General features: G+C 39.8%; 1 protein-coding gene across 1 annotated transcript in view; it reads right to left on the minus strand.

Moving 5' to 3' along the window:
* Positions 1-11,930, minus strand: part of LOC102311011 (protein phosphatase 1H) — a 35,737-nt gene that overhangs the window by 15,922 nt on the left and 7,885 nt on the right. Inside the window, exons 2-5 of the mRNA XM_042217296.1 lie at positions 8,148-8,337; positions 5,662-6,027; positions 976-1,088; positions 785-869 (exon numbers count right to left, since the gene is read on the minus strand). Coding sequence (XP_042073230.1) covers positions 785-869; positions 976-1,088; positions 5,662-6,027; positions 8,148-8,337 — 754 coding nt within the window. The remainder of the gene's footprint in view (positions 1-784; positions 870-975; positions 1,089-5,661; positions 6,028-8,147; positions 8,338-11,930) is intronic.

Raw genomic sequence — 11,930 nt, forward strand, 5'->3', positions numbered from 1 at the left:
GTTCATTCTTATAAAGAAGGAAAACACTGGCCAGCTCAGCAACACCACAGAAGTCAACTAAAATGAATTATTTACATGGTTAAGAAGAACAATGTCACAATATTTAACAAAGTCATGAGGGAGGCGTAACTTCGTCGAGGTCTACAATCAACAGACGCCTTCATGAATGCAAATACAGAGGCTTTACAACATGGTGCAAACTACTGGTTACTCTCAACAGGTACACTGTTAGACTTGGCAGAGAACATCAAAGAGAACAATTATGAAAAAGAATCTTTGGATAAATGAAACCAAGATGAACCTGTAGGAGAAGTAAAGGAAGAGCTGACGATCTGAAGCAGCAGGATGAATTCTGAAGTGTACAGGGCCACACTCTCTGCTCGTTCAACCCAATAAAGCAAGTTTTTAAGTTATTAACACAAAAGTGAAGACAGAAAGAGCCACAAACAAGGAGCAGCTGAAGGCCTAGCAGAGCATCTCAGGGGAGGAAACAACATGTGGTGACGTGAAGTTGTTGAGTTGAGGCAGTCGTTGAATTGTTGAATTAGAGCTGGAAATCTGCACTTGACTCACATCTTGATTGATTTAAAATCCTGTGCTGGTGTACAGAGGCAGAATTACAATTATCTTGGTCTAACAAATTATAGATGCAACTGTGCGTTCATCAATATTCAGATTTCATTATAGAAATATGAGTGAATGTTAAGCACCACTGCACTTCCAAAGAAATTATAAACACTTGTTGTGTTTCTTAGGAAAAGTGAAAGGCGGAGAGTTTCCTTACCAGGAACTGGAGTCGCTGTCGTTCTGACTCTGGTGTGAACTCTGTCGACATGGGAATGATCTCATTGTTTCTAATAATGATAGCCCTGCGCACACAAAGACATATAAAGTGTTGGAAAACATTACCGGTCATTCAAATGACGTGGTTTTTTTTCTTTCCAAACTTCAAGGGCAAAACATAAGCACAGGTACCTGCTGTCACCTGCGTTCCCAACAAATAGCTTTCCTAGGAGGTAAACCACAGTGAGAGCCGTGCATCCTCCTGTGATGTTAAAAACTTGCTTCTCCCTCTCGATCTGGGCGTCCTAGCAGAGGTAAGGACAAGAGACGGAGACTTTAAAGGAGCATCGTGCGAGAAGACAATCAGTAAGACCTCCGAAAACACTCCCACGACCGCCCACATGACAAAGATTTAGGAAACGCCAAACAAGTTAAGCTTTTGCATGGCTTGGTCCTCACGTGGGCAGAAGGAGAGTTTACATACACTACACAGAGTAAGACTTTATTCACAAACACAAGAACCACGAGAGGGAGAAATACACAAGCCAACAGCAAGCAAGAGGAAACCTCGTCAACTTCTCAGAAAGGCGAACAAAGTGTGGGCATCGAATGAGACTATCGATTGGTTTAACCTGCACCTCAAGTCGATGTTGTGTCAGTAAACAAGTGCATGTTGTGAGCGAATCACGAAGATACCGATACATGAGATGGCTTGCAAGTGGACTTATAATTATCAGGTCAGAGCAGCAATGGATGTTTAATGTACACTCCTTTGTATGCTATGTACGCTCCTTTTTGAGTCCTTTACTGTTTTAAAAGAGATTCAGTTTGCTAGTTTATTTCAATGCACAATCATAAAACGTTGCTGGAAATGCACCACACACAGACTGTAGAGTATTTTTAAGGGATTCACATAATGAATAAGCAGGCAGAACAATAATAAAAAGAGATGGATGGGTGAAATTTGCACAAAACTAAGAGGTGCAGAAAAAACATGCTGGCTTGTTTTATACCAACTGAAGGCTAGATAAAACACACTAACAGTGGAACACAATAAAACACAAATAGAGCATCGTCTCACACGTCTCCTGAGCAATCCCAGCCCATTCTTCTTTGGCGAATCTCTCAAGCTCCTCCAGATTTGATGGTCGTCTGGCTTGGATCTTGGTCTTCAGTTCAACCCACAGATTTTTTATTTGTTTAAAAAAAAAATGGAATCAAGTCAGGGCTTTTCAGCAGGTCAGTCGGTAAGGTCCACTTTGGTCTTGTAGAGGTAGTTCTTCGCCAGGGGTGATGTATGTTTTGAGTTGTCGTCGTGTTTTGAGGACAAAGTGATGACCCAGGCTCAGTTTTGCTGCTAATTGCTTTAATAATCTTCATGTCCTTTCTTCATGATTCCTCCCACCTTGATTAGATTCCCAACTAAAGACACGCTGAGTATACCGAATCATTCTCGAGGTTGTCCTTAGGATACTTCAGTCTGGTTTGAAGGCATCTCTTCTGCAAAAGTGGACTTTTTCTTGGTCTATACTCACAGCCCATTCCCTGTGCGAGGTTCTAGTGATTGTCTTCTTCGGCATCACAATTCCTGACTTGGTTAAGTCATTCTCTTGTGTCTCTAGTGTCTTGGCAGTTGTTCTGGAATCTTTAGACACATTTCTCACTAGTTTTCTAGAAATCTTTCACTGCCTATCTCTACCAGCCTTGTTCTGTGTGGCTCTGTTCGAATTTCTTGATGATACTTCTCACTCCAGATCCCAACACCTGGACACGTTGGGATAACTTTTTTTATCCTTTTTTTTTTTGTGAAGATCAACAATTCTTTTTCACAAACTGATTTCTGGTTGTTTTTCGGCATAAATTGGAAGACAACCCTCATTTGGAAGTTGAGTTTATGAAGCTCTGAGCATCACAGAAGCACATCATTGCACAGCGCTGGTTTGTGATATGACTCAATAAAAAGCTCCATTTATCAGGGGGATAATAATATTGATGATAATTTAATGCACGTCCCCACTTGCACCTTTTGTGAACAAGTGCTCTCATGCTGACTGGTGCTGACCGGGTTATGAGACGTACAACGTGTAATTATGTGCCTTAAACAAACATGTGCACATATTTATCTGAATATTTGCTCACGTTTCTCCCAACCCAGAAACTCTCACATCAGATCAGCAACTGAGCAATAATGAAAATATAGTGAGTTAAACCCAGCATGGTCTAAAACATGGATGAATGCTCCCGGACTTACAGTTGTGTAGAGAAAAGCTACAGAAAGAGCTTCATGAGGAGCAGCAGCCCCCTTGCGGGCTTCAGATGGAATTTTTTATTTTTTTATTTTTTAATTTTTTTTTTAAACTCAGTAGAGATCACAGCTTTAACCGATGAAGTGATAATCCTCTACAAAAGATGTCAAATCAGGTGCAAAAGTGCTTCTTTTCAAAAGAGGAAGGGTAGCGTCTAAGCTTAGTCCAGCCTGAGCTGTTTGGGTTGCTTTCCATTGCCATCTAGTGGCAACACTGCATAATCCTTGCCTCATAAAAGATCTTACAAACCAATTTAAAAGAAACCTACAATTAAAAGAAAAAAAAAAAAACTGAAGGAAACACACGACTGAAAGGGAATAAAAGTATCTGTTCTCTTTTAGATAACATCTATATAAGAAATAAGTTTGATGTTGCCACAGGCTCTTTCATAAATTTAGCTGCGTGCCTTTAATTAAAGTGCTAAATATTTACAGAATTTTTATGCAATGCTGCTGTTTGATCAAGATATTAATATGATTAATGTGTGTATATATATATATGTGTCGTTTTGCTAAAACGACATCACTTCCCAGTTTGCTTAAATAAGGAATAAACAGAGATGCTAAAGGTTATGGTCAAAGAAAATATTTGTGAGAACCTTTTCAAAGTGTGTATGTTGGCGAGTTTGCGTGCCGTATGTAAAACTTTTATTTTGTTTAGCTTGCGCTGACGCCTTCATCAACTACATGTGCACATCTGCTTGGCATCCCTGTAAGTGTTTATTTTGTGCACACATAAAAGCACACATGTGGATAATGTAAATATGTTAGGCTTTTTCCTAAAAAGCATGCTTAAAAAAATCCGTCTGTGATCATTTCGTGGCCTTTAAAGTAAATTTACGAACCACAGTCAACTGAAATCAACCACGTTGTGTGCAGGCCGTCTTGCAACGGCACAGACAGTCTGTTCAGAGCAATAACTGTGGCTTGCAACCATAGAGTAACCTTCATTATTTGTAATTATTTTTTTCCAAGTATGGAAAAATTGTTTGGCCCGTAAACATCTGCTGCTTTCAAGAGCGTTAAATGACACTTTAACTGCCGCACCTGCATGATGTGCATATAATTACTCTTACAGTGCATTTGCTCTCATTTCTTTACATTTTGCTAGTAAAGTGGAGAATAGGTGCAGAGGTTTATCAAACCATTAAACACAATATATATGAAAATACAGTATATAACACAAAAAAGAGAATTTGTACAACTTGAAAGTCAACATTTGGAATGACCACCTTTATTCTTTAACTCACCCTGAGTTCTCTCAGGCAGTTTTCTTGTTATTTTTTAAAGTAGTCTTTAGGGATATTTCGCCAGGCTTCTTGAAGATTATCCCATACTGCTTCAATAATGCTGAGGTCCTGGCTCTGGGGAGGCCAGTCCATGCACTGGCAGTCTGTTTTGTTCTCATTGTCATAGTAAACAATTAGGCCACTGCCAGTCAAATGCTTTCTAGATGGTATTGATAGCCTGACGACACTTTTCTATCTTTTTCATTGCACTGCATGCTGAGATATGCCAAGTTTATAATAAGCTATTGAGCTAATAGCTCTTTGGGAATCACCTTGCTTATGTAAAAATATTATTTTATGTCTTTTAAACACTCTTTACTTTTCTTATAGATTCAATAAAGAAAAGTGAACAAATTAAGTGTTTTTGGACAGGCTGCCTTGAGTCAGTAACCTTTTTATATTTTAACGATTAACAGGTTTGTATTAAGTGGCTTAACAAACAAACAAAAAGAAACTTTAGGAAAATGGTCAGGTATCAATATTATAAAAGTACCGCAACTAGCGGGACAAAGATGTGCTTTTCTGCACATCCAGTTAATAACTCTAATATAGGTTGGACCATTTAAGCTGCTTTAACCTGACCAGAGTTGCAAGCCACTTTACAACCCACCTCCAACTTAATTCATGTGTCAATGCCATTTCTGTTGTGAATGCCAGCTCTGTTCTCACGTATTCACGTGTCCAAGAACAAAGTCATTAAGCCAGATATTTATTGGAAATAAAGTTCATTGTTAAATACTTGAATCTGTTGCCTTTTCACCATATTCTTTGTGTCTTACAATCACAGTGTGAACGCAAACTTAAAAATGTTTCCAGATGCGAGTCAAAATACAAGCGACCCGGTCAAAAGTCATGTTTGTGCCTGCTAAACACCCTTATTTATCACTTTCAGGAACACGGGTCATCTCAGTCTGTGGGAACAACCAAGCAAAACAATGGCTAAGTGGGAGGATTTATAACAAACAATGTCTCACTCAAATTGATTACTTGTCACCACAGGAAAACACATTGGAAATGTTACTAATAACCACTACCAACAGCTTGCTTCCTTCCAGTAAGCCATTTAAGTGAAGCAGCACACACAAAACCAGATCTATAATTACTAGTTATTAGTTTTAATAATTGCCTTTGAAGCTGATTCAAACAGTTAATAAAAGCATAAATAGCTTTGGATGGATTAGAGGAAGGAAGCTGGTGAAAATGCTGATATTGGAGTCATGACTGTCAAATGAGTGTCAAATTCCTGAAATGTTAAGTAACAAAAGCATGTCACCCATCTCTCACCATCTCTTTGAAGGCGTTCTCTATGGCTCCAATCACCAGGCTCTCGTGCTGGATCTTCTTCTCAGTAAAGAAGCGTGGTGGAGGCGGGGTGCTGCAAGGGGAGCCTGGTGCACCTGTGGCCCCGCGCAGGGAAGCAGCCCGGGTCAGGGCACGGTGAGGAGTGTTTCCCTGGAGGTAGGGATTACAGTCTGGCTCCTCGCCCAGCACGGTTGGGGGTGGAGATGCCAAGTTGCGCAAAATCTCTATGACGGCCTGAAGCTGGCAGGCGATGTGGTGTTGTAGCAAGCGGGAGGCGACAACTGCCGCACCTGAACCTGCGTGACCGTCAAACAAAGCCCAGTAGTGAAACACGAGTCCTTCGCTTTCCTGCAGGCGAATGGTGAGAACGCACAGAACAAAGGGCAGTTAACGGCTGAATCAAACATAATCCCATTAAAATACAGAGTCATAAAGGAATTATACTGTTGCTGCATTTTAATCAGGATTAATTGATAGCTTCCCTTGTTCGACAACACATCAACACATCATGCTTTACATCTGCAGGAAAATCCCAGAGAGATCTCAAACATAGACACGCACATCCAGACAATAAAGATGGGTTTTTTCAATTTTTCCAAAATTCCCCCTGGTCATGTCATTTAATCCATAAATAGATACTTTTTAAAAAACAATCTGACATTTGAGGAGAGGACCAAAAAACGAAGCAAAAACATGTTGCTGAATGACTAATGCTGATAGGAGATCATGTAGTATGACTCATCAGTGAAAGACCAAGAACATCATGAGTCATTGTGTCCAGTAACACAAGTGTTCCAGAGGTCAAACTTCTCTATCAGCTATCTGTGGGAACAACCTTGTCACATCTGCGTCAGAGCAAAGTCACCTTGGCATTACACATTATTCAGAATGCCTTGCAGAAAGCTTGAGTTTGGAAGTAAAGCTGTGTGTTTGACAGTTTAGCCAAACACAACAGCACAACACGTAACACAAAATCCCTCTTGGGATATTTTTCGCAATTTAGGCGAATGGGTAAACTGGGGTCAGATGGAGTCACACCCTGAGTTCTGAAGAAATTTTAACTTCTTGACGCTATGTCCTTGGACTGAACAGTGAACAAAAAGTATTGGGAGATAAACCTCTAACGATGTCTTGTCATTTATATCCGTTTTCAGAGAAATCTTTTTCTGGAAATGTTATTTTACAAAGAAATGACTCAATATGAAGCTTTGGGGAGTTAATGATAAAGTTACCATGTGTTTCAGCTATTTACTCAGAGAGCCTCTCACAGTTTTGTGGAGGTGGCACTGACTGAACAATTTAATGAAACATAAACAACTGCCTTTTATAGTTTGATATTTTCTAAAACATCATCACATATGCTGGAATTTACTGTCTGCGAATACCAACAACCCAAATTCATCTTCTCTTAGTAAATATGATTAAGACAGTCCAAAACTCTGGACACATTTCTGTGTGGAAAACTGGTTTTGCAATGGATAAAACAGGCTTGTAACATCTTCTGGAATGGATTTCCCAAAGCCCAACCCTCAGCCCTCCTGAAAATGCTCAAAGCTGGGTCTGTGGCAGGAAACCAATCATTATGAACCCTACCAAGGAGGGTGGTCAAATATTCAGCCTTATCCAGATGGGATACATTAAATGGGAACATTTGACCATCCTTCTTGGGTGGTCAAATGTTTATGCCAAACAATTGTTGATGCCTACGGAAAGCATCTGGTCGAGGTACAACTCGCTTAGGGCCGTTTAACAAAATATTACTGGGGGTGTACGTGTAATTTTAACCCATGTGGGGACACAAATCAAATTCAAACTTGTCCACCCAATTCTTGTTCTTTTAAGTCATTAAAGATATATGCCATACAATCATTTCACCCTAGAAAAAAAAAAACAGTTCAAAGCAATCATTAAAAGCCCCAAATTACCATGATATCCATGCCCATGATGAGTGCATGTGAACTTTTGACCACAACTATCTCTAAACAGGAACTCCCCCTAAGACATATTGCAGTCCTGTAAAAATTGCTGTGTTGTAACCAAACATTTCTGTTTGGAAACTGGCAAAGAGGAGAAGAAGTGAATCATCTGGTTTCCAAATGAGCCAAATCAGTGTCAAACAATATATGAAGTTTTTCATTTAATTTCATCAGAACAGATTTACTGCACATGTTGCATCCAACACACCAAATAATCCATTAAACAGCTCTAAGGACCATAAATATGGGGACAACAAACCCTCGCCTGTAAACAGTTTAATCCCAACTAGAAGCTGCACAGAAATCCTCTTGCTGTGCATTTAGTACAAAAAAAAGAAAAAAAAAAAAGAAACATTTTTTAAGACCAACTTTATTCTGCACAGTTGTTTACAAGTAGCTTCACTTAAGGTCACTGCAACCTATGTATGCATGTTAGCAAAATCTGTCAACATTTACAGTACAGGCTGTATTTGTGTGTTTGCATGCCGTTACCTCTCCTAGTCTGCTGTGCTCCATATGGAGCCCTAGGCCCTCTCCGTTGGGCAAGGAGTTGCGTCTCTTGGCAGTGGGGGTCTTGCTGGGTGTGGAGGGAGGGCAGTAGCTCATTGGCCTCCTTCTTGCTACTACCACCTCACAGCAGGCCTGGTCCTCATTCAGCGCACTCTTACCAGCATTAATAACCCTGAAAGATGGGGCACAATGTACAGGTTTAGTCATATTATAGGCAGTCACCCATTTTCTTGTCAATAGCCTTTACCAAAGAATGATTAAAAATCAAATTTGTCAACATTCAGCCAATATCATTTTTTTTCCAATTAAAGTCTTTGCTTCAAACATTAGATGCAACGCTTGCTGTGATTTCCCAGCTGTTTTCTGGAACGAGCAGTTGAACAAAAGCTGAAATCAGAAGCTTTTTTTGTGGGATGAAACAGCGCCAGGGTCTTTCATAGTTATTAAGGCTCACTGCAGGATTGCAACAATTAGTCAGACCCACTGCCTGCGGTTTCTATCTGCAGACCCAGTGAAACAGCATGCGTTGTACGTTTCATGTCCCTGATGAAGATCAAACAGGAACGCTTATTTGTGGTACTGCTCTGCTGGGAGTGTCCTGATGCATTGAGACAATCGCCTCTGGGTGAATATGAAGACTCTATTTGTGCTCAGTTGCACAAAGGGTACATGGCCAGCGCTTTGTGCATGTACGCAGTCCTGCTGAGCGTCATTTGTGCTTGTGTGCTTTAAAAAAAAAACTAAAAAAAAAACCCCCAAAACAGGCAGACCACAGAGAGAGTTTGCAGAAAAATGTAGCCCACTAACAATTTAAAAACAGCATTGTTTTACACGCAAACCACACTCTTAATCTAACAGTTTTTAAAGTTGAAAAGAAAAACTTTTGTCTTCAGTCTGCACGATAACCACATTGTTATCTGCAGCCCATACTGGAGAATAACAATTTTTCTACATATCTTGGGAAATTTTGATCAAACATCACTGTGCTCATATGTAGTTTTGGTTAGTTTGTTTTTCCCTAGCTGCGGTTTAGTGGTGCAGCACTTAGCATTGTCACCTCACTGCAAGAAGGTTCATAGTCTGAATGTCTTTTCTGGCTGGGAGCTTTCTGTGTGGATTTTGCATGTTCTACCATGTTCTAACAGGTGACACTAAACTGGAATGTAGCTAAACGGTATAAAGTATAACACAGTGTTACAATTTATTTCATGTGTCAATATTGTATCAATACAGGGACACTAAATATCGAGATTTTGTTTAATAAATGTAAAAACTCTGGGCATACTATGAAGAAGAGATCTCATCTCAGGCACCACCATCCTGAGATGATGCTAGCCAAACAAACTTGCATTAAATCCATACACTTAGCCTGACTAAGCTAGCTCCTAAATCAGTGCAAGCTAATGGTTTAGTGACACGTGTAAAAATAGGACAGCAACCTCCTTTGCAAATAATTGCTGCCTGATTTAAAAATGCAGACAGAGTCAACAATTTCATGTCTTTCATTTAATAGCTTATGGTACTGTCTAGAGACAAATGAGATAATTCAGGGTACGTTTTAGCTTGTGCCTTCGCTGCCACTAATAAGCCACTATTTTATGGCCATGCAGGCAATTAGGGTTGCAAGTTATAGGTCTACACTTAAACAGTTTCATTAAACCCTTAGTTTCACAAAACCAAGTTGTCGATGGCCAGAATACCAAACTAATGACTTGACAACAATAGTCCACAAAGTAAAGTTTGTTTCATGTTGGCTATATGAGTTTTTAAAATATATAATCTATATTTTTATTCACTAAAATACATTCACGGAGTGTTTTGTCCATAAGAGTCTTCAAAAGGTAGCTAAAGCAACGTTTGTGAACACTTTTACACATTTGAACCTGTGACAATGGATTCTTTCAGTCTGCTGGAACAATACAGAGTAGTATTATGTTTTGAGTTGATATAATGAATTTGTTTAAACAGTCTCCTATTAATGCCCAACATTCAGGCGACAGGTGACTCTTCTCCACACGCTATACGCCATAACTAAGCAGTAAAATCACCAACACTGTAAGAGTGAACCTTTTCTGCTTATACTAAATGCTTCTTAATTTGAAGCACTCGTTTTCACTTGCTGTCTCAAAGGTCACTACACCAGCTGCATAACTGCTAACTCTAGATAATGTAATTGGTCACAAATAAATGGTGAAAAAAAGTTAGACTGGCAAGTCTGGCCAAAATCCCTGGAGGGTGTTGTTGTTGTGTGTTTGTGTGTGTCTGAGTAGAGAAATTGGCATGTCTATTTATAGACATTATTGTCAGTTGCTTTCTGTGAGGCAGCAGCCTTGTCTGGTCTCCGGTCTCAAATGCTCATTAGCTTTAGTTAAAAGAGCCACGATGTGAGCATATACACATGTGTATGTCTGTGTATGCATAGTGCGATATAACTGATACTTTAAATTGTTAAAATACATAATGCAACAATAGCAAAAGTCTGTATAGTGTAAGAATATACATACACAGTATATGAACATCCTGAGGTTGAATAAAAAAATTCTTTTTGCCAATTTCTTAATAATATTTAGTTATGTGCCATTAGCATTTGAGCTGTGCAGACCCCAGTGGTCAAAATCAAAGGCGTTTTTTTTCTTTAATTGCTTATATATCAATTTGGTCCTAATGATCTCACATCATTGTCCTATGACCCCAGTCAAAGGCATCCAATTTCATCTCTACAGTTTTAATAGAAGGAATGATGAATACAGTTACTGCAGGGGTGGGCAACTCCAGGCCACGAGGGCCGGTGCACTGCAGGTTTTAGATATCACCCTGGGTCAACACACCTGAATCACATGATTTATTCGTTACCAGGCTTCTGGAGAACTTCAGGACATGTTGAGGAGGTCATTTAACCATTTGAATCAGCTGTGTTGGATCAAGGAAACATCTAAAACCTGCAGGACACCGGCCCTCGAGGCCTGGAGTTGCCCACCCCTGATGTAGTCCATCTATGTTAAATCTGTTGGTGGGATGAGGGTTAAAAAATATATTGTGCAGATTAATGAAAGAATTATTAACCACAACACAAAATTATTTGGCTAACATTTCTGTAGGTGTCTAAGATGATCAATGGATTACCAGTAGGTTGTGGACTGTTGATTTGCTGGTGCCTGTTATATTTATTCCACCATTCCCCTTCCTGCCACAAAGTATTCTTGTGGTACTGAGAGAACTCCCGACTAAGGATGACAATGCATAGGCTATAATGTGTCACTCACCGCGAAAGCTATCATGACCACTGGGTGGTCGTCAATGGCGATTAAACTTCTCTGCATTCCAACTTTAGCACTGCACCCACAGCAATAAGTGCCCTCTGAGTTACTGTGGTCATAAAACACTCTGAGGCATCGTCCACATTTGAGTTTGTCAACAGAAGAATTCCAGGAAGCGTTTCTCTGCTTCATCCAATCTGGCTGCAGAAAACATGGTAATCGTCCACATTAACATTGCATTTAATTTAATGATCCCACTGTGTTACATGAAACACACAGCCCCCATTGTGCGCACGTGACCGGGAGTACTCACACAACTTGTTTCTGTCCTCATTTCAGCCATTTCACAGGAAGAATGATTTCATTTCCCTGCCAAACAAATTTTTGTTTCATCCAGAAGACATAGCTTTCCTCCCATTAGGAACAAAACCTAATTTTCCCCTCCATTGCCAGACATCCAATGCGCTTTTTGTTTCTCCATCATCAGCAACAGATTTTAGAGCAGACA

The sequence above is a fragment of the Haplochromis burtoni genome, unplaced genomic scaffold, assembly GCF_018398535.1.
Source record: "Haplochromis burtoni strain Fernald_Lab_line unplaced genomic scaffold, NCSU_Asbu1 Contig_14, whole genome shotgun sequence".
NCBI classification, from domain to species: domain Eukaryota; kingdom Metazoa; phylum Chordata; class Actinopteri; order Cichliformes; family Cichlidae; genus Haplochromis; species Haplochromis burtoni.